General features: G+C 42.8%; 2 protein-coding genes across 2 annotated transcripts in view; one reads left to right on the top strand and one right to left on the bottom strand.

The window, feature by feature from the left end:
• LOC109907689 (sorting nexin-27-like) overlaps positions 1–4195 on the top strand; it is a 41899-nt gene extending 37704 nt beyond the window's left edge. The window contains exon 13 of the mRNA XM_020505806.2: positions 381–4195. Within this exon, the coding sequence (XP_020361395.1) occupies positions 381–448 (68 nt within the window). The 3' untranslated portion in view covers positions 449–4195. The remainder of the gene's footprint in view (positions 1–380) is intronic.
• Positions 595–26780, bottom strand: LOC109908563 (neuronal acetylcholine receptor subunit alpha-7-like). Its single transcript, XM_020507228.2, has 10 exons — positions 26175–26780; positions 22683–22822; positions 22417–22461; positions 22159–22268; positions 21967–22046; positions 17148–17315; positions 16811–17005; positions 14981–15067; positions 13856–13965; positions 595–9481 (listed from the first exon to the last, which is right to left on the bottom strand). Exons 1-10 carry the CDS (start codon positions 26338–26340, stop codon positions 8780–8782), a joined length of 1803 nt encoding a protein of 600 aa, XP_020362817.2. The 5' UTR covers positions 26341–26780; the 3' UTR covers positions 595–8779.

Here is a 26780-nt window from a genome sequence, read left to right as displayed (position 1 = left end):
AAAAGAACAGCAGCCATGTGATCCACATCAAGGTCACTTCACAAAGATGAATAGACACAGACTGATAGGTGTTTACCCTGTGGGAGAGTCTGATACAGCAACGGCAAATTAAGAGCAAGGGAATATGAAAGCCAGATGCAAAATGACCAGTAAAGGGAAATTAACAGGGGAGACAAGTGAACAGCAAAGGAATATTAATGGCAAAGGAAAGTGAACAGCAAATGAACAGTAAAGGTAAAGTGCATCAAAGCAAATGAACAGCAACAGCAGAAGTGTAGAGCGAACACCGTCTGCTCTGATTGTTACATTTCTATCTGCAGCTTTACTGGTCAGGAAGTGAGCGGTTGAGTTTGGTTTCTTGAACCTTCTCTCTATTCTAGAATATCTCCCTGCTCTGGAGACACAGAAGGGATGGCGCCATCTAGGGGGCGAGATCACCACATCCTAAATACTCCACCAGAATCGGTCCACTCGCACCATCACAACCGAGAACGCCATCTGCAAAAGAAACAAAAAAAGAGAACGGAGGCAATTCACTCCAGAAACTGGAAATCTATTTATTTATTTTTGTTTTTTAATGTATCACACAAACCCAGGAATTCGCAGATAGACGACGAGCAATGAAGGGAAAAAAAACATGTCATTACTAGATGTTCATAGAACAGCATATACTTTTTCCTCCGTGCATCACCCCTGACATGGGGCGGGACACTAGTTGAGTTCTTCCACCCCACTGGTTGAGGAAACCGAACAGTACAGTGCGATTGGTCAATGTTCACAGCAGCCTGCGACACCATTTGACGAAGGGAACACCTTGACGTGATCAACAGATGACACGCCAGCGAGGAGGCCAGCCGGCATCTGCGATGTGAATGTTTAGGCCAGTTCTACAACACGTTTGGTCCGGGCCAATGCTTTCAATGTGCCTCTGGTTTGCTGAACTACAAGATGACATGCTGGGAAACATGATAGAGGGTGGGCGGGACACCATTGTCACTGGCAATGCTAAACGGGATATAGCTTTGTTTTCACTGATGCAGGACATTATCAGATTATGTTTTTTGGACAAGGAGGGTAAGAAACAAAAGGTTATCTGTCAAAAGCCTAGGAGGCTGTAGTCTACAAAAATAGTCACACAATCTGTATATAAGCTCCCAGTAATGAATTGGGTGGTTTACCCAATCAATTACTGGGAGTGTGTGTGTGCAACTCTATTTTTATAGTCTACAGTTTACTCGGCATTAGTCAGCGCCTCTTAACTTTTTTGGGTGTGCGCCAGCTCATGCTTTTCAAAAGAATAGGAGACAAAAGTAACTGATGCAAGGTGTTATGTTCCTAAAAACAGTACACTTATGTTTTAGGAAAACCTTTGACAAATAACCTAAAGCAGGTTATCTGTCAAAGGCCTAGGAGGCTGTAGTCTACAAAATTAATATATGATTAATATAAGAGCTCAAGAAATGACTTTCTTATTCTAACCGTGTAGAAAGTTGACAGGGGAGCTTCCTCCTTGGCTTCTCATCCTTGCTCTATTTTTCACATTTTCTAACCTATCTAATACACTCTTGTTTAGAATGTCTGTTGGCAGTTCACCACAACTGAAAGTGTGAACATTTATCCCCTTAAAATTGTTGTGGTAATTCAGTAGAATCTCCCAATCTCCCAAAACATTTTTTTTTATCAGTGGTGTTTGCATCTACTCAATGAAGTCAGAGAAACTACAAACAAAGTGAATATTTCCCCCACTCGGAGTATTGATTGACGTGTACAGACTTGGAGAAAGGGATGGAAGAAGTGTGTTTGTGTGTGTGTTCGGGTGCAGTGCTTACTGCAACCAGCAGAGAGCAGTAGAGTACTACTAAAGTACCACTCAGTACTACTGAGTCAGTGTTGAGCGGACCAAGCGAGGGAAAGGTCTTTCAGGACCTTCCGTAGAGATTGCTTCCCTGGGCTCTGTAACTCACCACTAAGTACTGCTCTGCAGTTTGTTTAACTGTGTCAGGAGGACAAGTGGTGCGTGTGTGTGCACCTGTGTCTGCCTGTGTTCCTGCGTAGAAGTAAGTGCATTAACAAGTAGGAGCGTGGCCACAACAGCCTGAGCAGGTACAGTTATGATGCAGGATGTCTCTCTGTTGCCCCTCATTGCACCTTGCCTAACCAAATGGGTATAGTATTAGGCTGGTGTGAGCATGCGTTTCCAGTCTTTCCTCAGTATTGCTAAGGCGGTAGGCCCGATTGGGGCGTGGTCATGGGGGTTTAGGTGGCCATGGGGGTTTAGGTTTTGAGGCAGCAGATAAAGACTCAAGGCGGCATCCCAAATGGCACCCTATTCCCAAGGAAGTGCACTTCTCTAGGCCGGGGCCCATAGGGCTACATAGGTAATAGGGTGCCATTTAGGATGCAACCCAGAGGGGGTTATGCAGGGTGACAGCTGTGCAGATAGAGATGGATGGGTGGCATTTCCCCTCCCCTAGCGAGCTATGCCTTGCAGCCTTTTCAGGCTGTATAAGGTTTGCCCACATCCCTTCCATGCCTCAACTATGTTGAAATGAAGGCTATTACTGAAGTTTGACAGGTGTAAAACTATACCATTCTTAATTGCATGGTTCTGCACTCTTGCCTCCCGAAAGGAGAATTGGCAATGACAAAACGATACACTAGCATGTCCGTTATAAATGCCACTGCTGCATTCTGAAAGAAGTGCTGAAGATGTGCAATTGAGGTGCTGCCTATTCGTTTTGACAGCCAGAGTAATAGCCAATTTAGAGATGGATGACATAAAGATGGCAGATGCTCTACCAGAACGTGTGTGTAGTTTTGAGAGAGGGGAGAGCGACAACTAGCGTGTGTGCGCCTCCTTTCAGTGTGCCAGTGTTCCATTCCTCCACTCCAGGTTGGTCTGCCATCAGACTAGATGTGGTTGCCTTGGCAGCACTACGCTGTCTGAGCATGCCCAGTCTAACATCGCCCCAGACCACGTAACTGACTCACTCACACTTATAACATATTCATGTTCGTGTTCTTTAATGTTTGTCATCATAATGGTATGTGTCCTTGAGCTAAAGCATTTGACAGACTTCGGTGTACGTCCCTAGGCTGAAGCAGGTGCTCTCTTAGCTTTTATACCCTGGGAATACAGAGGCACAGACATGCATACAAATACACAGGTGCACACTTGTATGTAGAGTGGGGTGTCCTTGTCATCTGTGTTCCATCGTCATGGTAACAGCGAGCAGGAGCCGGCAAGATGCCAGTGATACTAAGATGTCTTTCCCTAATTTGCTCTGAGTGAAAATTACGTTAGTCACCTGCACATACTTTGCTTTATCTCTATAATGTCCGTTTTAAGAGAATTATCATGTCTCCCCTATCGAATGGATTTTAAAGGTCAGTCAGTCCTGTACCTTTTTTGTTGCGGTATTATTAAAAGGTCAGTGTCCTCCTCTGATAGCAGCTTGACACTGTTGTAGTCCAGTTACACCACCCTTCTGAATGGAACAACGCCACTCCAGGGCTACTTTCAGTAGCCAAACAATGTCGAACTTGAGCTGGTCACTTATTCTGCATGTCAGAGAGGGGTGTTTGTTCTACAAGCTGTATTTCTATCTGAACGTTCAATGTTCTGAACGCACCCCAGCGATAAAGGACATCACACACTTTTTTCCATATGAGCTAGATGTTCTAAAAGAATAACATGGTAGGCCTTTGGGGAGTTAAAACATTTTATTTCTGTACCTTACGCTTCAGGTGAGCAGAGCTTTTGTTCGATTGCACATTAAAACCAAGACTTGTTTCTTCTAAATGTAAATTATTGCAAAATTGTAATTTGGATAAAAATGCACTTTCTCTCGATTGAAAACGTATAATTTATTTCATCAAATTATTCAAGTAGTGGGAAATCATAGTGTTGTGTGCTAGCACCACTGTTGGTCAGTTATTTTGTGTAGGGTATTTGGCGACGCAAAAGCTAACTTAAATATACATTTAAGTCAAGTTCTGGAAGTAAAGCAGTGTTGCATTTACTCAAACTACAAACACGAATTAACAACCGATACTGAAACTCAAATGGGAAGTTTTTTTTATATCTTAGAATATGTAAAAGTTTACTAACCAATGTAAAAAGGAAAAACTGGTTTGAAAATGTAATGTAGAGTAAGAAATTGTAATGTTATTTTAAATAAAATGATATATTGAATTAAAGTGTTCCAGATGTTTTGTTTACTGTACTTTTATTCCTGTTCATCCCTAGGGCAGAGACTAATTGATTGTGGTCACACACACACACACAGTCTTGTTTTACTAAACTTGTGGGAACATACAATTGATTCACATTCAAAATCCTATTTTTCCTTAACTCCAACTTAACTGAAATTTGAACTCAACACTAATTCTAACCCTAAACCCCATAGAAATATAATTTTTCCTTGGGGACCGACAACATTTTCCCAGTTGGTCTAATTTGTTAGTTTACTATTGTGGGTACTTGTGGTCCCCAAAAGTATGGTTAAACACTGAATTTTAAAGGAAAAATCCACCCAAAATAACCAATTCCTGAAAAATGTTTAAATGTGTTGTTTAAGGTTGGTAAGCAATGTGAAAATCGTTGTGGAAATCTGTTGCAGCTCAAGTCCACTACAAAACTCACAATGCAGTGCTCTCTTTATGGGCTAGCTAGATAGCTAGCAAATGTAGCTACACACAATAATACAAGTCAATATCACCATGTGAAGGAACTAGTTAACTGTAATATCGCCTAAAACTGAATGATCAATTTAGGAGTCTACAATCTCACCATGTTCAACCTGCAGATCGATGTGCCTCTGAGTGGAGCCTGACATTCGCAACGGCACCATCCAATGCACCCTGGACTGAAGAGGCAAAAAGACTTCAAGAGCACTGACAAATAATAAAGGTCCAATGGGCACTCCATGCAAAGGTCTTTATTGTGCTGTCAGTCAGTCTGTGATGGCACTGACTTAAGGCAGCTTGCTAGCACAAGCAAAGGTGAAATGGACTCTTACCTGAGCAAAGTAAAAGGTTACATAAATGATCTGGAATTTATCCTTGATCGCTCCCCTTTAGCCTTAACAAATGGCTTATTTGAATTTCTCATTATGGTAGTGGAATTTGGTTTATTCAGGTAGATTTATATCGGGCTCGGGACATTATTTAGGAGATTACAACAGTCATCAGTGTGGCTCTAATTGAGAGGCTGCAGCTGTATGTCAAATCTGGCACCCCAGTGGTAATGGGCACCAATGAAGTCCCAGACTGAGTCCCAAATGGCACTCTATTCACTACAAAAGCTGCATTCTCACATGCAAGCCAATTCTGGTCTTTTGCCAATAATTGGGCAAAATATCAGAATTGGGCTGCCTGTCTAAACGCAACCATTTTGCACTACTTTTTAGGACAATGGGCCCTGGTCAAAAGTAGTACACTATATTGGGAATTTTTACTTGACAGTACATTTTAGGTTATCGGTGATAAAGCAGGTACTTTTGTCTTCAGTTGGAGTTCGACATTCAATTAGTTCATGAACAATTTTCATTGATTCTCTTGATTTCTGTTTTATTTCCCATTGATCATGGAAGTCTGAGCTACAATTTAATTCAACCCACGTACACTTTGAACCCTGACCAACCTAGCTGTTCCAGGTGAGATTCTCTCCATCTGCAAGTCCATTTCTACCTCAAGAATAATGTTCCGGACTTAATCAACAAAGACACACAGTATAAAAATCAACTGACCCATGTTTCAGTCCACCTCGGAAACTGCCCAATTTTGACTTACGGCCAGACTACAGTCCCTTCGTTGGCTCACTAATCGCCCGCGACCAGCTGGCCACTTAACCTTGTGACCGCAGAAGTCTGGGACAGCTGAATGACATTCAGCTCGGTGAGTGAATGTGGCTTGGCAGGCTTAGGTTGTATTTCAAATGGCACCCTTATATGGTTCACTACTTTTGACCAGAGCCATAATTTGGGACTCATATTTAATCAAGGCTAACGATGCGTCCCCAGGTGGGACTGGGCGGGTACAAGCATTAATCACGGTCCTGAGCAGGTCTGCCGCTCTCTACCTCACGTCAGCGCTTCCGTCCAGCCGGTAATGAAAAGGCATTGATCAGCCGCACAACATTGGGAATATGGTCGTATTATACAGAACTGTCTTAGGGAAAATGATCAAACGGTGGGGGGTGCTGAGAGGGTGCAATTTATAAGGTTGTTGACCTACAAGCCGTGTGTGTGCTATGTAAATGGTGTGTGTGTGTGCAGTATTAACAGTTGTGTGTGACTGGAGTTTATTTAAGTGTGCCTGCCACAGGCATGTGTTTTAGGTCTCTATTCAAGCTGTAGGTTTTCATTCCGCCCGTGCACTGCAGTAATGTGCCTTTTTAATGTGAAATTGCAGCGCCCATTCACACATACTCAAAACAATCTTTCTAGACGTGTACACTTCTATTGGCCTTCTTGAGAAAAATCTCTCGCCGCGGAGAGGGCCTTGGCTCCAACTGCTCATTAACTGAGAGACAGAAAAAACAACTGATTCAAAGCTTACACACGCAAGCACACATTCCTCTACACACAAACAGCACGGACACACACACACATTCTCCCCTCATCTACTCTCTTCTTTTTCCATCTGAGTGAACCCAGTAAATCTCGGAGCTCAGAGTGCCAACGCTGCACATTTGCCGACCCCAGTGCCTCGGAAAGAGGATAGAAAGAGAGAATTACCCAGTCAGACAACCTGCAGTAGGAGAACAGCCTCTATAAATATAGCCTCTCCATCCGTCTGACACTGAGTAACATGCTAAAACTCAAACACTGACTACACACACAGAAGGAGAGATAAAGAAAAATAGAGATGAATGGGAGGGGGAAAGAGATGAATAGGGCGAGTGAAAGAGAACCAGAGTGTTGATTATACTGACAGAATAAAACACTGTATGGACTGGAGAGAGAACCATATACCTGAAACTTACACAATGTCAGAGACTCATAATGAGCATCCTAGTCAATAGATGCTAACCCATTTGACATTGAAAATGTGCATTTACCAAAATGTACTATTAATATACTACATATTTTGCATTATTGTGTGACTGAGTTATGCTTTGTCGAGTGGCTATTTCCCTGGTCCTCTCTTATAAATCCATTGAATTACCGAGCATGGCCCGTCTACCCCCTCCTTCCTTCCTCCCTCCTCTCTTCCTGAAGGAGTAATCAATTAAAACCCTGTCCGGCGCGCGCTGTGTCAGCACTTTCTCTGCCCCTCTGTCATTTTTCTCTTGCGTATATCAGCACCAGTGTCCGTTGAGGAAGGCAAGGATGGTAGAAAAATAATACTTTATTTCGGGATGGGAAATGTTTCTATACATGTGTGTGCCAGAGAGTCAGTCCAACTCCCAGCTTGAGGTTTCCACTGAAGGGAGGAGATGCGTCAGTTTATAGAGCGAGCGGGAGATGTGAGATCTTCCAGGAGCTGTCTCAGGTCTTTAAAATAACGATAGGAAATATATTATAGTAAGTATATGTTGAATTTGGAAAATATGAAAATATCGAAAAATAAAACTCCCATCAATTGTCAACCATATTGTGCAATATAAAAATGAGTGTCATTCCAATCATCCAAGTCATCTGTGTGTTCATCTTGAGGTTTGAGGATCACTTTCCTTCACATTCCTCTTAAAGTTGCTGACCTCGCATACAGTATATTAAGATTTCACTTTGGAGCTCAATGAGATCAGCCTTCTCTATTAGGACCTGCCAAATTCTATTAGGTGACTGTTTGATGGGTCATTATTGGATCGACCCTCCACTGTAACACAATTACTGGCAATTACACTGATTACACACTAATGCAGTTGCCCAATCACAAGGAGCGCTACACACCGTAGGACAAAAAGTGGAGATTGGTATACACTGGCAACCCACTGACAGATAAGGCCTGGGGAAGGAAATGGGGCTGTTAAATGGGAATTCATTTGGTGCCTCAACTGATTTGAAATCGGCTGCATGTTATTTAAGGCCTTTCAATTTGATGCCCATGAAACAAATTACAGAATGAAAGATTAGATGTTATTTTCATTCCTCTAATCCGCTTTGTTCTTTCTATCTCAGAGACAAGGCCAAGTTCAGTTTGTTTGACCCTCCCACCTTCACTGTCACCAGGGAAAACCTCTGTCTGTTCACACACTCATTCCTTGTCTTTCCTTGTAAAAGTCAGTCTCTCCCCCTCCCTCCTGGTCCCCTGTTTCAGTAAATGATGCAGTCTTTCTTTGCCTTTTTTTTCTTTTCTGGGATTTGACATCAAATAAAACAGCCCTATCCATATCTGTCTATTTCCCTCCCTCTCTTTCTGTAAGTACTGCAATCTTCCCAATCTCAGGTTGAATTATCCCATGCTCCACTTTTCTTATTGCCCTTCCTGTTCACCTTCACTTCTTAAAGGTCTTTGAAAAAAAGCCTCATAATTCAGTACAATTTTACTTCACCCTGTACAATCGTTGAACCATGCCTTTTTGGATTCTTCGCCCATAAACTCATCGCGCCCCATCCTGTTCCATTTCATCAGAGGTCATTGATAGACTTCAAGAGAACATCTTTGAGATGTTCTATAGTCATCTCCAAAGAACCCCCTTCATCTTGACAGGAGGGTCCCTGACAATAGCCCTCTTGGACTAAGCCCCAAATCATTCCACATCCTGCTCTTTCTCCCCTACATCTCTTCTCCCTCATTCTTTCTCTTCTCCTCTGCCCCATCCTCTTCTTCCTCAGAAGAAGTCCTTGGAGGCAGCCTCGACAAAGTTGGGAGCGGACATGAGGATGGCGATGGTGCAGATGATGTTGAACATACTGAAGGCCACCAGGCAGAGCCGGTCAATGACAGCTGCCGCAAACTTCCACTGGTCGGCCACGCTCTCCGTCTCATCCTGTTCACGGAAGCGGTCCGCCATGTAACGCACCTCTTCCAGAATAGCCTGGAGCTGGGGATCACCTATACCCCCTCCCGAGTACTGTCCTCCAACCCCTATTCCAAAGCCTCCGCCACTGGAAATGGTGCTAGGGCAGCCCACAGTGTCCTCGTTGGGGGTGGGGGGTGGTGGAGGGGGGCTGCCTGCTACTCGAGGAGGCCCGGCTGAGATGCTGTAACTCTGGATGTGGTCTGGGAGCAGTGGGGGTTCGTCCAGGTTCTGGAAGCCGATGTAGAGCAGGTTTCCGTTGTTGTTGGCGCTGGACTGGGCGTGAAGGTGGGGTTGACCCGCGTGCAGGGGGCCAGCCTGGAGAGGGGCCAGGTTCTGGGGGTGCAGTGGGTTGAGCGTGGGGTCTGGAGGGTTAGGGATGCTACCGCTTTGGGAGCTTGAAGAGCAGCGCCGTAGGTGGGGGGCGCAGGGTGGTCGCTCTGGGTCATCACTCTCCCCTGGGCGCTTCATACGTAGGAACCATGCTACCCACTGCAGTAGGACCACATTAACCTGAAAGGAAGAAAAGGGAGAATCAATCAGAGAAGGATGTTATAATATAGATACATAGCAAGGGAGGAAAACGCATCTAGTGAGGAATACACTTACTCTTACAAAGGGTAGTGCACTTGGTAATACACTTGGGGGGAAAACCGTTAAGGCAGTTAAAGCTTGACACAGTGGGTTGTGTGTGCGGATGCTGGTATATTCAACTTGACCTTTAGTATTCAATGCTACTTTCATGAGCACAAGAATGAGAAAATTGCCTAAGGCAGGAATTTTACAATTACCTTTTGTGGGATATAAAGCTATATTTAAATTCTAACCACGGAATTAAAGTTAAGACACCGCGGCATCTGTCTCCTCCTTACATATCTTTTATCCCTTTTTATATCTAGATCAAAACCAGTCTTTACATACCGTCTTTTCTTTTTATATCTGAAAGGGCTATGGGGTAAAAAACGTGGTACATTAAAACCCGCCTCGAGAACTAGTCATTGCTGCGGTATTTTCTTAAATTCTGCCTATGGCTCTGTGAAAACCCGAGCCGTTCAACAAGTCCCGGCTTTGGTACGACTCACAAAGCTTCACAGTAATACTTTGGCATGTATTCTCTCCGTTCACTTGCTTTTTATCGCTTGATAATTTCACCAGTAATTTCTTCTTGCATGTTTTGCTCCAATTGCTACTGTCTGCTGCTACTATTATACATTAGTTGGTGACGATGTTTTCTAGCAAGTTATCAATGTGCATAGTATATTTAAAGTGGAGAGAGGCTAGGAAAAAAATATGAAATGCCTATCTGCATTCTGAATGCAAGTTTTGAGAACACAGACAATTCCGCTGTTTCCTTAATTTATATACACTCAGTGGTTCGCTCCTACAGACACATGTGGCTGTGGCTTGCTATATAAAGCAGGCATTGAGGCATTCAGTTACTGTTCGATTGAACATTAGAATGGGAAAAATTAGTAACCTAAGTGACTGAGCACGTGGTAGGCGCTTCGGTTTCAGTATCTCAGAAACAGCCGGCTTCCTAGACTTTTCACGCACAACAGTTTCTAGGGTTTACCGAGAATGGTGCGACGAACAAAAAACATCCAGTCAGTGGCAGTCCTGTGGGCAAAAACAGCTTGTTGATGAGAGAGGTCAGAGGAGAATGGCAAGAATCGTGCTAGCGAACAGGCGGGCCCACAAACAGGCAAAAAAATGGCGTAGCACAACAGTGGGGAGCAGAACGGCGTCTCGGGAACGCACAACTCGTCCACTCCGGGTTCCACGCCTGTCAGCTGTCAGCTAAAAACAAGAAGCTTGTTTTTAGCTCCAGTGGGCACTCGATCACCAACACTGGAAAATTGATGAATGGAAAAACATCCCCTTGTCCAACGAATCCAAGTTCCTGTTGCGTCACGCTGATGGCAGAGTCAGGATTTGGCGTAAGCAACATCAGTCCATGGCCCCATCCTGCCTGGTGTCAACGATACAGGTGTATATGGAATGTTTTCCTGACACATTAGGTCCCATGATACCTATCGAGCAATGTTTCCATAACCAGGAGAATTCAGGCTGTTCTGGATGCAAAGGGGGGGGGGGTCCAACCCGTTACTAAATGGGTGTACCTAATTGAATTAGAGGGCTATGCCGCTGGAATGCATACACTGAGTAGGTGAAGTTATGGAGATTGTACTCCTATTAAAGAGACGGCGAGAGAGACATTTCCTCGGTTTAGGGTTATTTCATGTTGATTGGACATTAACAATGTTTGCAATTCTGTGCTATTTCACTCAGCTGTGATTATCCAATTAACTGTCCATTTATCCGCCAACCGTGATGTCCTAGCCGTGTCTAAATCATGGCTTAGGAAGGCCACCAAAAATCCTGAAATTTCTATCCCTAGCTATAACATCTTCCGACAAGATAGAACTGCCAAAGGGGGCAGGGTTGCAATCTACTACAGAGAGAGCCTGCAGAGTTCTGTCATACTATCCAGGTCTGTGCCCAAACAATTCGAGCTTCTACTTTTAAAAATCCACCTTTCCAGAAACAAGTCTCTCACCGTTGCCGCTTGTTATAGACCCACCTTCAGCCCCCAGCTGTGCCCTGGATACCATATGTGAATTGATTGCCCCCCATCTATCTTCAGAGTTCGTGCTGTTAGGTGACCTAAACTGGGATATGCTTAACAACCCAGCCGTCCTACAATCTAAGCTAGATTCCCTCAATCTCACACAAATTATTAAGGAACCTACCAGGTGCAACCCTAAATCCGTAACCATGGGCACCCTCTTAGATATCATCCTGACCAACTTTCCCTCTAAATACACCTCTGCTGTCTTCAACCAGGATCTCAGCGATCACTGACTCATTGCCTGCATGCATGATGGGTCCGTGGTCAAACGACCACCCCTCATCACTGTTAAACGCTCCCTAAAACACTTTAGCAAGCAGGCCTTTCTAATCGACCTGGCCCGGGTATCCTGAAAGGATATTGACCTAATCCCGTTAGTAGAGGATGCCGGGTTGCTCTTTAAAAGTGCTTTCCTCGCCATCTTAAATAAGCATGCCCCATTCAAAAAAACTAAGAACAGATATAGCCCTTGCTTCATCCCAGACTTGACTGCCCTTGACCAGCACAAAAACATCCTGTGACGTTCTGCATTAGCATCGAATAGCCTCCACGATATGCAACTTTTCATGGAAGTCAGGAACCAATATACTCAGTCAGTTACAGCTATCTTTTTCAAACAGAAATTTGCATTCTGTAGCACTAATTCCAAAAGTCCATGGAGAATAAGAGCACCTCCTTCCAGCTGCCCACTGCACTGAGGCTGGGAAACACTGTCACCACCGATAAATCTACGATAATTGATCATTTCAATAAACATTTTTCTACGGCTGGCCATGCTTTCCACCTGGCTACCCCTAACCCGGCCAACAGCTCAGCACTCTCTGCAGCAACTTGCCCAAGCCCCCCCTGCTTCTCCTTCACCCAAATCCAGACAGCTGATGTTCTGAAAGAGCTGCAAAATCTGGATTCCTACGAATCAGCTGGGCTAGACAATCTGGACCCTCTCTTTCTAAAATGATCTGCCAAAATTGTTGCAACCCCTATTACTAGCCTGTTCAATCTCTCTTTCGTATCGTCTGAGATCCCCAAAGATTGGAAAGCTGCCGCGGTCATCCCCCTCTTCAAAGGGGGAGACACTCTAGACCCAAACTGTTATAGACCTATATACATCCTGCCCTGCCATTCTAAAATCTTCGATAGCCAAGTTAACAAACAGATCACTGACCATTTCGAATCCCACCGTACCTTCTCCACTATGCAATCTGGTTTCCGAGCTGGTCATGGGTGCACCTCAGCCACGCTCAAGGTCCTAAATGATATCATAACCGCCATCGATAAAAAAACAGTACTGTGCAGCCGTCTTTATCGACCTGGCCAAAGCTTTAGACTCTGTCAATCACCACATTCTTATCGGCAGACTCAAAAGCCTTGGTTTCTCAAATGACTGCCTCGTCTGGTTCACCAACTACTTCAGTGTGTCAAATCGGAGGGCCTGTTGTCTCGGGCCGACAATTTTTTTCTGTAAATATCAATGATGTCGCTCTTGCTGCTGGTGTTTCACTAATCCACCTCTACGCAGACGACAAGATTCTGTATACATCTGGCCCTTCTTTGGACACTGCGTTAACAAACCTCCAAACAAGCTTCAATGCCATACAACACTCCTTCCATGGCCTCCAACTGTTTTTAAATGCTAGTAAAACTAAATGCATGCTCTTCAACCGATTGTTGCCCACACCCTCCCGCCCGACTAGCATCACTACTCTGGACGGTTCTGACTTAGAATATGTGGACAACTACAAATACCTAGGTGTCTGGGTAGACTGTAAACTCTCCTTCCAGACTCACATTAAGCATAACCAATGCAAAATTTTATCTAGAATCGGCTTACTATTTTGCAAACAAAGCCTCCTTCACTCATGCTGCCAAACATACCCTCGTAAAACTGACTATCCTACCAATCCTTGACTTCGGCGATGTCATTTACAAAATAGCCTCCAACAGTTTACTCAGCAAACTGGAAGTAGTCTATCACAGTGCCATCCGTTTTGTCACCAAAGCCCCATAAACTACCCACCCCTACGACCTGTATGCTCTCGTTGGCTGGCCCTCACTACATAATTGTTGCTAGCGGTTTAGACGTTGGGCCAGTAACTGAAAGGTCGCTGGTTTGAATCCCGAGCCTCCTAAAGTGAAAAATCTGTTTGTGCCCTTGAGTAAGGAAAATTGCTCCGTAAGTTGTTCTGGATAAGAGTGTCTGCTTAATGACTAAAATGTCAAATGTAACTGTCTTTGGACAGCATGAGGTCTGGCCTTACCCATTTGGGCATCTGGCCTCCGTTTGGGTCGTGGTGATGATACTGCAGCACCACCGTTGTAGCTATGACTGACATCCCAACAATGATCATAGTACTAGCAAAGTACTGTCCTGAAAGGGGGGCAGGAAAGAGAGAAAACAATTAGAGTAGAGAGAGGAAGCCATTTGTAATAACAATAATGCTAACAGTGGTTTTCTTGCTGATCATGACATTTTTCTTGGGCTTTAATGGGCTGGATTTGTGTTTTAGTAGTCAAAGGGGGGCAACTCATCTGTCTGGCTGCAGTGAGCTCACCGTACATCATTTCCACCATTGAATCTTTACGATTGATTTAGTCAATTACAGTTAAGGACAAACAGATGGTTAGATCACCAGTAACTAACCAACATTTGGGACAATTATTTCAAACACACACACTACACTCTTAACAGACATACAGTGAGCTCCAAAAGTATTAGGACAGTTACATGTTGTTTTGGCTATATACTCCAGCACTTTGGATTTACTTCTACATTAATGTGGATGCTACCATGATTACGTATAATCCTGAATGAATCGTGAATAATGATGTTAGACACATATCATACCCCCATAAAATTCTAACCTCCCATGTTATTGTAAGGGTGAGGGGTTAGCATGTCTTGGGGATAAGATATTTGTGCCTCTAACATTCTCACTCATCATTATTCATTCACGATTATCTGTAATCATGGTAGCATTCACATTAATGTAGAAGTATTTAGAAACACATTCTATTCTTATTAACAAAAGTGACTCCAAAAAGACACAATACATTATTTAGAATTAATTTCTATTAGGCCCAAAATAATCTGAAACAAACCGTAAATGCATCCAACAAATTTGTGGAGTCACAAGCTTGATGTAGACATTGCGTGCTATATGGGACCAAATACTTAATTTTTTTCTTCTTTAATACATATATAAGTGTATTGGTCTGCTTAAAATGGGCGGACTATGCACAAAAAGTGCTGTAATTTCCAAATAGATGAAAATACACTCAAATTAAAGCTGACAGTCTGCACTTTATCCTCATAGTCATTGTATCATTTCAAATCCAAAGTGCTGGAGTACAGAGCCAAAACAACAAACTGTATGAGAACACACCTATGAGAGGGATGGAATCTGAAGTGGCTGGCATGATCTCTGCCACCAGCAACATGAAGACCGTGAGCGAGAGCAGCACAGTGATACCTGAACAGAGAGAGGAAGATATTGAAAATGTATAAAACCGTGAGTGGCTGCTGAGCACAATCTCCATTTTCACTGACTAGGGGTAATAAAATGTGTGTGATACTCAGTACAACTACAACGCACAACACTCCTCACACTCCTCACACATTTATTAACATCTGTGCCTCAATCAGGTTTGATCCCGGGCGAGCCTCCAGAAATCGACATTTGTAAAGATAAACCTTATAGGCATCTCGTTGGGCAAATATTTTATGTTCTTTGCCAGTCAAGCCAACGTAATTGATTTCAACTTCATACGAGTAGATTTGGTTCGATCTGATGCAAATTGCAAAGTGTGACAGAGTAATATACTCAAAGTGAATTACTTTTGGACCATTCCTCTTCTTCAATTGCCCTTAGTAGAGCCTTCCTTCTAACCCACACATATGCTTACCCTATATTAGCAATCCATCTACCCCAGCTGTCTCTGCTCCCTCTCTCTTCCCCATCTCACTCTTCATTCACCAGATCTAATCTTCATCTCCTCCCATTACCTCTGTCCCACTTTCTTCCCCTCCCCCCCCACATTTTCCAAGTGCTTTCTTGGCATAACTGGTACCGTGCAGAAGCAAGCCGATAAAACAAACATCTTTCAAGTGAGTCGGCCCTGTTCGCTCAATAGATTAAACAAGTGTCACTTCAAGGATCGAGAGGAAATGTAGAAGTTGACTTTTTAAAGAATGTCACAGAAGAGATGGACAGTGGCTCTCATGTAAGGCCATATGCTTATCTTGGCAAGCCTGGTTGATACCAAACTCCAAGTCCTCCTGACTTCAGCATCTGGAGAGGCTCCTTTGATGTTGGCACCCTATTCCCCATGTAGTGCACTACTTTTGACCAGAGCCCTTGTCAAAAGTAGTAGATTATAAAGGGAATATGGTGCCATTTGGGCCGCAGATGGTGCCTCAATAATGAAGGGGGCTGTGCTTTTACACTGGTTGGTTCCCCTCTATGTCCGTCTCGCTGAAACACCGATACAAATAGCCCGTGAGCGCTGCCCCCTTGCTTAACAACTGTTAGTTTTCAAATCTAAACAGAAAGAGGTCTCAACTTCCCTGGGGGAATATTTTTGGGGGTAATAATCAATCAGCGCCAAGGCAAAACTGGGTGCAATTTCTACCCTTAACATGAGACTCGATGAGAGTTTAAAAGAGAACTGCCTCTCCACACCACGGTGGGTTTTGGGTACATAGCTTGTGTTGCACAACATAACCGGGTATCAGCCAGGCTGTATCTTGGCACCAAATTCCTTAAAACCTGTTCATCAAGCATGGTATCAAGCTGAATTCCTGGAAGGCTGTGTGTATGTACGCTCTCTCTCCCTAATCAATTCCTGGGCTTAATTACATCAATAGGTTAATTGGCTGTGTTGTGTGAGGGATTATGCATATTTTCCAGTAATACAATGCACTGTAATGCATCCTCAAATCAGGTTAAACGTTTTACACATCCCCAAAACTCTTCTAGGTCTTCTTTGTTTTCCTCCGCTCTTTAGCCTTTACTAGAATCAATCTACTCTCTCTCCCCTGTCATCCTTTCTTCCCCATCACCATTATTCCCCTCCCATCCTCTTCTTATTCCTTCACTCTCTAATGCCTTTCCCCTTCTCCTCCTCTCTATGCTGCTGTCCTCCATCCTCATCTCTGTTTCTTTTAGAAAAATATCCATCCCTCTTGGATCATCCACCCTCTCCTCTCTGCTCACCCAGAGAGATCTTCTCCCCAGAGTCGGCAGGCAGTAGGAAGATAAGCAGGGTCATGGAGGACAGCAGCACACAGGGGATGAGCAAGTTTAGAGCGTAGTAGAGAGTGCGCCTGCGGATGGTCACAACGAACGTCACATCGGGGTAGGGCTCCTTACAGCAGTCATAGAACACCTCGCTACGAGTGCCTGGCACTCCTTGAGTGAGTGAGGTGAGAAAAAAAGAGAAAGTAAGGGACAGAATAAAGTGGGAATTTTCATAAAACTTCTAGCTTTAGTTAACAATTTAAGTTGAGCAATTGATAACAGAAATTTAGGAGGGCAGTCCAATCCCACTCACCCACTAGGTCCCATTCCCCGTTGGACATGTAACCGGAGATGTCTGCCTCGTTCATTTGTAGGTCCATCAGCCAGCCATCGTACGTCCATGAGCCAAACTTCATCTCACACTTTTGGATGTCGAAGGGGAACCAACGTACGTCCACGTTACATGTGCTCATGAAAATCCCTGACATACAGGGAAAGAGATTGATAAAAGGGATGCAAAGAGTGACATATAGGAGATATACACTGAGTGTACAAAACATTAAGAAGCTCTGACCAGGTGAAAGCTATGATCCCTTATTGATGTCACTTGTTAAATCCACTTCAATCAGTGTAGATGAAGGGAAGGGGACAGGTTAAAGAAGGATTTTAAAGCTTTGAGACAATTGAGATACGGATTGTGTATGCGTGTCATTCAGAGGGTGAATAGGCAAGACAAAAGATTGAAGTGCCTTTGAATGGGTTATGGTAGTGCCGGTTTGAGTGAGTCAAGAACTGCAACGCTGATGGGTTTTTCACTCTCAACAGTTTCCCATGTGTATCAAGAATGGTCCACCACCCAGACAGGACATCCAGCCAACTTGACACAACTGTGGGAAGCGTCTGTGTTCGACACCTTGTAGAGTACATGCCCCAACAAATCGAAGCTGTTCTGAGGGAAAAAGTGGGTGCAACTCAATATTAGGAAGGTGTTCCTAATGTTTTGTACACTGTGTAGACATCCATACAGTGGGAGATTGTGAGAGCAAATTAGAGACATTTTACTTGTTGTTCACTTACACTTTTAAAAATGTTACTATGCACATACTGTATCTTCTTGTTCTGGCACCTATTTTTAAGCACTCTGGAGGAGGGATCAGTACTTAACCACAGTTAAACATGACAACCGTACAAGAGTGAGTGACTACGTCCCAATTATCTCTCCCTCTTACCATATTGCACTTGTTCACGTCCCTTCACTGATTTTAAAGGAAATGACTGGTGTAAATTCCCTCTAGCCTGGCCCCTGCCTCCACCAATCCAATGCTTTTAGATTTGTGGAAAGTAGTGAATGAGTCTACACTTCAGGAGAAAGGAGATATATTGGTGGGACGCACCCAGAGAGTGCCATATAGAAAGTGACACTGATCTCTACTCTGCAGACAGCTTATCCAGACTATAATCAGATCAACTTTTTCGTTATACAGACCCACACACACACAAAGTACAACACAATCGATGCACAGAGAGATCGCTGGCAAAGTAAAAACTGAAATGAACAAATCAAGCCTGTTGAGTTGTCCAGTAGTGCCAAAGTAGTCTTCCAAACAGCACTCAAAAATATGAATTATGAGTCACAAGACATGCAAATTAAGCTTTAGAAAAAGAGAGAAGGGTCTGAAAGGCCATTTTAAAGGTTTAGAAGTTGACAATCAAACCAAATTAAATCCAGCATTAATTATAAAACGTAGTCACTTCACATATCAAATTCCCAATGCAAGATTTAAAATGTAGTTTCATTCAGTAGTTGTTTTTTCCCCGCTCATAATGGCATTGCTTTATAGTCTCTGGGCCGTGAAATTGTCAAGAATGAACAGTCCAATATACAATTCACCTCTTTGTGCTGTTGTAAGGGCTCTGTAATAACTTATTGTTTTCTCTAGATTCATTAAACCTAAAACTAAACCGATTAGCTAAAAGCTACATTTACTTCCATTTGCAATTCACTGCTCTCCTGCAGCTCTGTAACAGATCCTCTAAGCTAATAATTAGGTTACTCTAAAAGCTGATCTGACAAGCAACAATGCTTGACCAAAATGTCCTCTAAAACTGCAACCAATATCTCAAGATTCTTTACTTCATACTGTATTTTTTTTATCTTAAATCTCTGGAGATTTCCCTGAAAAACAACCCCTGCACAGGAAACAAGACGGATCACCCCAGCATTCAAAATCTATTTCCTTTCGTTCCCTTAGTGTTTGTCCCAAACGGCACCGTTTGGGAACCAGCCTAAGACACCATCCTGCCAATACACCATGCATCATATCTGAGCTATATATGAAAACTATTTCCAAATGTTACCATCCACCTAAAGTTCTATCATATATCTCATCTGAGCAATGAAAACTATTCCTAAACCTTTAAAAACCACGAGATCTCCAGAGGGTTGCTGCTTTTTAATTATTTACCCAGGAGTCAAGCTCCCAAACCCTCCCTGGCATACAGAGCCCATAGTCTTTTATCTCCAGACCAAATGGAGGCCAAATGGACCCCAGTAATTACACAGGCTTTTATGACGAGAGGCCAGATCAGATCTTTGATATTCTGTATAGTATAGTATAGCGTTCCTGTGTGTGTCGCAGTCCCAATTCTCCATGCACGACATCATCATGATTTCATCCCAAATGGCACCCTATTCCCTACATAGTGCGCTACTTCGACCAGCGCCCTATGGGACCTGGTTAAAATGTGCGCACTATATAGGGAATAGGGTGCAATTTGGGACACAGCCCCATATCACCCCTTCTGACAACATTTAATTATCCAACTGTGTTTACATTCACCACCTTATAAATAAACATATCCACTGAATAAGAAATGATGGAATTTCTTTGCACCCATTCCTTGACTTGACTTCAAAAGGCCATTTTGGTTTAGTCTGGCACAAGGGACTGGACCCCAGAAGTCTTTAATGTGGGGTTGGGGGAGAAGTCTGAGAGGATTCAACCAATTTGGTCTTAAAATTTGAGAGGGGTAAATATCTCCCATATAGAAGAAACACTGCACATTGGGATTTGTTGCTACAGTAGCTGAGGATGTCATAATTAAGAATAATCGGAAACCCAGAACTAAAATCTTGCGTAATTGCATCAGATGCTCAATTAAGTTCTTGGTGCAGATGTGTTAGAAAAGATATTAGAACGAACAGCAGAAGCAGATCGGTAGCTCCACCCCACTCCGTCTGCAAGTTACGGACAAGTCTATGGGCCAAATGTCCCCTCCCCTTCAGAAATTCAAAAGATGCGAACACCTGCGAAATCGTGATTTTTCCAAAGTATCAGTGACAAAATCTGCGCACCGGAACAAAGTTCTCCGTTAGTTGTGTGATCCCACCGTCTGTTGACAGACACTGTGACACCATTTATGTTACATGTGTCTGTCCACGAGAGATTATACAAAACAGATAGGGAGACACACATACCCACTGATACAGAAAAGGCCACTACCAAAGTTTTAAAAAATATATATATACAGTACCAGCCAAAAGTTTGGACACACCTACTATATTTTTGCTATTTTCTACAGTGTAGAATAATAGTGAAGACATCACAACTATGAAATAACATATATGGAATCATGTAGTAACCAAAGAAGTGTTAAACAAATATATTTTATATTTGAGATTCTTCAAAGTAGCCACCCTTTGCCTTGATGACAGCTTTGCACACTCTTGGCATTCTCTCAACCAGCTTCATGAGGTCGTCACCTGGAATATATTTCAATTAACAGGTGTGCCTTTTAGTTAATTTGTTGAATTACTTTCCTTAATGCATTTGAGACAATCAGTTGTGTTGTGACAGGTAGGGGTGGAATAATAAAAGACCAAGTCCATATTATGGAAAGAACACCTCAAATAAGCAAAGAGAAACGACAGTCCATCATTACTTTAAGACATGAAGGTCAGTCAATCAGGAACATTTCAAGAACTTTGAAAGTTTCTTCAAGTGCAGTCGCTAAAACCATCAAGTGCTATGATGTAACCGGCTCTCATGAGGACCGCTACAAGAAAAGAAGACCCAGAGTTACCTCTGCTGCAGAGGATAAGTTCATTAGAGTTAAATGCACCTCGGATTGCATCACAAATAAATACTTCACAGAATTCAAGTAACAGACACATCTCAACATCAACTGTTCAGAGGAGACTGTGAATCAGACCTTCATGGTCGAATTGCTGCAAAGAAACCACTACTAAAGGACATAAGAAGATAATAATAATAATAAAAAATCTAAAAGCATTGGATAATAATAAGAAGAAACTTGCTTGGGCCAAGAAACACAAGCAATGGACATTTGACCAGGGGAAATCTTTTCTTTGGTCTGATGAGTCCAAATTTGAGATTTTTCGTTCCAACTGCCGTGTCTTTGTGAGACGTAGAGTAGGTGAACGGATGATCTCCACATGTGTGGTTCCCATTGTGAAGCATAGAGGAGGAGGTGTGATGATGTGGGGCTGCTTTGCTGGTGACACTGTCTGTGATTTATTTAGAATTCAAGGCACACTTAACCAGCATGGCTACCACAGCATTCTGCAGCGATACGGCATCCCATCTGGTTTGCGCTTAGTGGTACTATCATTTGTTTTTCAACAGGACAATGACCCAAAACACACTTCCAGGCTGTGTAGGGGCTATTTGACAAAGAAGGAGAGTGATGGTGCTGCATCAGATGACCTGGCCTCCACAATCACCCGACCTCAACCCATTTGAGATGGTTTGGGATGAGTTGGACCGCAGAGTGAAGAAAAGCAGCCAACAAGTGCTCAGCATATGTGGGAACTCCTTCAAGAATGTTGGAAAAGCATTCCTCATGAAGCTGGTTGAGAGAATGCCAAGCGTGTGAAAAGCTGTCATCAAGGCAAAGGGTGGCTACTTTGAATAATGTAAAATATATTGATTTGTTTAACACTTTTTTAGTTACTACATAATTCCATATGTGTTATTTCATAGTTTTGATGTCTTCACTATGTCGAAAATAGTACAAATAAAGAAAATCCCTTGAATGAGTAGGTGTGTCCAAACTTTTGACTGATACTGTATGTAATATCAACATAGTAGGACAGATTGAAAGGGACTCACCTGGAGGGAGATACTCCGCAAAGCCACTGGAGTTGACCAACACGTTGGTCTTGAAGGTGGAGTCAAAGTCATCGTCTGCACTGAGGAAAGAGAAAGGAAAGGGTGGATCAAACTCTGGACAGTAGTGTTTTAAAACCATAAGACACATGCATGTGATGCATGACGATATGAATAGGACCATAGGTGTATTACCTGTTGTAGAGGAGGATGTCTGGCGTCCACACCTGGTCAGTTGTGAACCGAAGGTTTTTCACTCCAGGGTATTCAGTCTGGTTCCACTGAAGATAATGATCAAACCAGCTCTGGAAGATAGACTCAGACTGGATATATTGGACATGGCAATTTAATTCAACTTCAACTGAATATATAACTAAGAAGGTCCACTGAGAAGGATACAATACATTCACTCTCACTCCGACAGCTGTTCACTTGAAGCTGTGCTGTGCTTACCATCCGAAGCCAGATGTTAGTGGTGAGGACCTGATTCTTCTCATCCTATAATATGTAAATCATTTTGTGTCAATTCTTCTTCTAAGGAGCTATATTGAGAGACATGCCTCAAAGAATTCTGAGTCCTTTTTGAAGTTGCAGTGGAATATTTACTTTAACAGAGCAGAGTTTGCACAGGTATAGACGAAGACACTAACAGACAGGTCGACGTACTGACAAGCAGACGGATAAAATAACATAAATGTAATATGAACATTGATCCCTACCACATCCATGATCTGCATCAGACTGATAGTGAAGAAGACTGTGAGGGAGTGTGAATCATTGCCCACCGGCCTCTCCATTCGATTGTAGTCCTTCAGAAGGTTCTTCAACAAGGTTCTCTGGTGAGGGCCCTGAATCGACACTGAGATAGGAAGGGAGGAGAGGGAGATGGAAAGAAAGAGAGAAAGAAAAGCAGAGTAGAAGATTTCAGAATAGAGGTGATGAAGACAAAAGAGGGGCCATGGAAAGGGGAATATGTACGGAGAAGAAGGGAGCAGAGAGAGAAGATTTAAGAAAATATTTCAGAAAAGGTGATATAGAAGAAAAAAAAGAGGACCGGCATGTGCCCACTGGGCACAGACGTAATTTCAATGTCTAGTTTTGATTTACATTTGGTTGAGTTATCAACTAATGTGAATGCAACGTGAAATCAACAAAGAAATGTCACCATGTCATTGATTGAATTTAGGTTCAAAGTTGTGTGAAAAAAAATTGAAATCCCCTTACGTTGATGACTTTTTGCAAATCCAATCAGTTCTCCACATTGATTCAACATCATCACATTACATGTTTTTGATGAAGTTATGTGAAAACAACGTTAATGCAACCAGTTTTTGCCCAGTGGGAGGAGAAAGGAAAATGGACAGAGAAGAATGGAGCAGAGAGAGATGGAAGGAAAGAGGGAGAAGGAGAGTAGAAGATTTCAGAAGCGCGGTGATATACAAAAGGGGGGGCATGGACAGGAGAGGAAAGTATGTGGGATAAATAAAGATGAAGAAGAATAGCGGAGGAGGAATCGGGGAAATTAGTGGAGGATGAGAGGAACCTCAGCGAAAGTTGTAGGCACACCTTATCAATGCTTAATTAATTAATAATCAAGCAGTTTCGTAAGTGTAAAACCCGTGAAGCACTACAAATTTAAGTAAGAGTGGGTGAATCATTAAATAAGGCATGATGTTCAAAGGATTTGCTTCATAATAGTGTTGTAGAGACTCATTTACATACAGTCAAATTATTGGCACCCTTGATTAAAAAAATGAACAAAAAAGAATGTATAAAATAAATAATACAAATACTGAGCTATATTGTATGCTCCAAAAAATTGGGACATTTTGTTTAACTATTAATAAAAACAATTCTCAAAAAGATAGGGGTCATAGTCATTAGCACCGCTCCTTTCAATACCTCAACTTGCGAGGATTTCGGCAATGAGCCTTTTTCTAAAATGTTTTATTAGATTGGAGAACACATCTTAGAGAGATCTTAGACCATTCCTCCATACAGAATATTTCCAAAGAGCTCAATTTTCATGTCATCTGACCACAGCACCAGTTCCAATCCAAGTTCCAATGCCATTTAGCAAACTCCAGGCATTTACATTTGTTGGAGGACATGGAAATAGAGCTCTTTAGCCACACACACCAGTGGTAGGTTTTGTGTCAAAGAAAGGTTAATATGCAGAAACTAACCCTATACCTACTGTCAAATGTAATGGACCTTTAATGTTATGCAGGCTATTTTGCATCCACTGGTCCTGGGGCCCTTGTTAAGGTCAACAGCATCATGAACTTTACACAAGCAAGACACTGACACTAAACAAACATCAAAACCCACAAAAAAAAGTATTATTTGGCCACAAAATCAACAGTCTCCGAACAAACCTGTGGTTTGAATTGAAGGTGGCAGTCCATAAATGCAAATTAAGGATATCAAGGATCTGGAAATATTCTGTATGGAGGAATGGTCTAAAATCCCTCCCAATGTGTTCTCCAATTTCCAACTGTAGCTAGTATTGACATTATAATTAAATCCCAATGGATTAGTTTCCATGAAACAGCTGCCTGTGTTGGCTTCCGAGTTAGAGCAGTGTCTTTAGCTAGCTAGTTAAACATTTGGCTATGGGTTAGCACTGGCAGTATGGGATTATGGAGAGTGAATTAAATTGTTTCTTCGTCATCTTGCTAGGTAGTTACCTAGCTGTGACCATATGGCTAGTATCAACAAAGGCTTTCTACAAAATAGTAACATTAGTGCAGCTAGCTAGCTAACATTGAAATCTAGACCATAAACTAAGCAGCACCTTCTGGTTTGGAGTATTTGAACGAGGCTGAGTGGCTGACGATGTCATGGTCTATGCTGTGTGAACAAAAAAGAGATTGACTGTCGACACTGTTCGGAGGTGCTAAGTAAGTACTGTCGGTAGGCAAACATTTGACAATCCGATGTGTCAGCTAAAAAGTCAGTGGATTTTAAATATTTTAGATGTGATATAGCATATTCTTGTCAGCATCTTTTATATATTACTTTTTTTTAAATGTAACTAGGCGAGTCAGTTAAGAACACATTTTTATTTACAATGACAGCCTACCCCGTCCAAACCCTAACCCAGACGACGCTGGACCAATTGTGCGCCGCCCTATGGGACTCCCAATGACGGCTAGTTGTGATACAGCCTTGAATCGAACCAGGGTCTGTAGTGACGCCTACTAGCACTGAGATGCAGTGCTTTAGACCGCTGTGCCACTCAGGTATTGCCTTGTCTAGTGTATTTGCTTTTGTCTTTTAACCTCCTAGCCCATAACTTTAGTCCTACTATTTTGCCCTATATGTGTTTAGTTGTTGCGTGTCATTTCAAATCCATTTGGTGTACAAACAGATATTAAGCGCTCTGTCAGTGGTCTGTGTACTTCTAGCTGTTTTATTATCCTTTACCACTGTGTGTCAATAGTCCCAAGGACTTTAACCATTTTTCACCGGGAAAGTAACAAGAATCTCTACAAAAGGTTACGGTCAGGAAATTATTCACGATTTTGCATTGAGGAAAGTTCAGTAGCTCTTTACATAGTTGCAGGGCAGGCAGCCTCTGATATAATGTAGTAATACCTCTCCTCTCCCTTAGCGACCTATCTATCCTGCTGCTTACAGCTATACTCTGCTCTCTCTGTTGCAGCAACATGTCCATACATAACAACATAACAAGGAAGCAAGATCGAACCAGATCTATAATGGTATTCAATTGACGTGCCACCATTGATAATTGTCTGTTCCCTGCTGGTTCAATCCCATTGATACTGCACTCTGTCCACAGAGATTTTGGAGAAAATAGAGGGTGAAAGAGTGAGGGAGGTTGTGAAATTTATGATTGCAGCGTTTTCTCTAATAAAGCATGTCTCCCCATCTCTCTCGCTTTATATACCAACTCTCTCTCTTTCTTTTTCTGTCCGTCCCTGCAACAGACAACATGTATTTTACGTTGAGGACCACATCACATCAGGTTCTGAATAACTGTAGACTTCTGTATTCACTAGGCACACAGGTAGGCATATACACACAGACCAACATAAAACAAGAGCACAAACACTGAGAGAACACAAAAATACTCACACACACATACACTTCTCAATCCTCATCTCCTCCTTTCCTAGTCTTTCCCTCTGGCTTTGTAACTCTAATCTTGCAATGTAGTCAGAGAGTAAATAGAGAGGCAGACCTACCCTGGACCAAAGCAGAGAATCCACAGACAACCAGAGCCACATAGCACCACATTTCTAATGGAGCTGAGACAGACCAGCTTTGGAGGGTCCTGGATATAGGGATAAGAGGAGAGGCGGCACGGACAGGGAGATTGGATTCAAAGGCAGGAATTCCCCTGATTCGCATCCACAAAGCATGAGAAGGAATGAATGAGTTAGTCAGAAAGAAGGGTATAGAGAGAGAGCAGGACAGAGAGATAGGGGGTAGGAAATGAGGTCCAGAGCCTAAGCTCGCACATGCCGTCTGGAAAAATGCAGTGAGTGAGTGGAAGAAAAAAAACAACTGAATGATTCTAGACACAAGTCAGCTCTCCCCCCACTCTCTCTTGCTCTCTCTCTCTCCTTATCCCTCTCCCTAATCGTGTCCCTCTGCTTCCCTGGGAGGTGGAGCCAAGGAGGAGAGCATGAGAGGACAAAAAGGGATGGGGACCTTTTTAAGAAAAATAGCCCCACCTGATTGATTTGAGTAAACATCTTAATTGACAACGTGTGTGTGCGTGCGTGCATAAAAATATGCCTCTTGGGTCCAATCTCCGGATTTGTCTGTGCTGCACAGTGGGAAACACA

Source organism: Oncorhynchus kisutch, linkage group LG17 (assembly GCF_002021735.2).
Source record: "Oncorhynchus kisutch isolate 150728-3 linkage group LG17, Okis_V2, whole genome shotgun sequence".
Classification (NCBI taxonomy): Eukaryota; Metazoa; Chordata; class Actinopteri; order Salmoniformes; family Salmonidae; genus Oncorhynchus; species Oncorhynchus kisutch.
The sequence above is the reverse complement of the archived record's forward strand: the minus strand, read 5'-3'. Positions and strand labels throughout refer to the sequence as shown.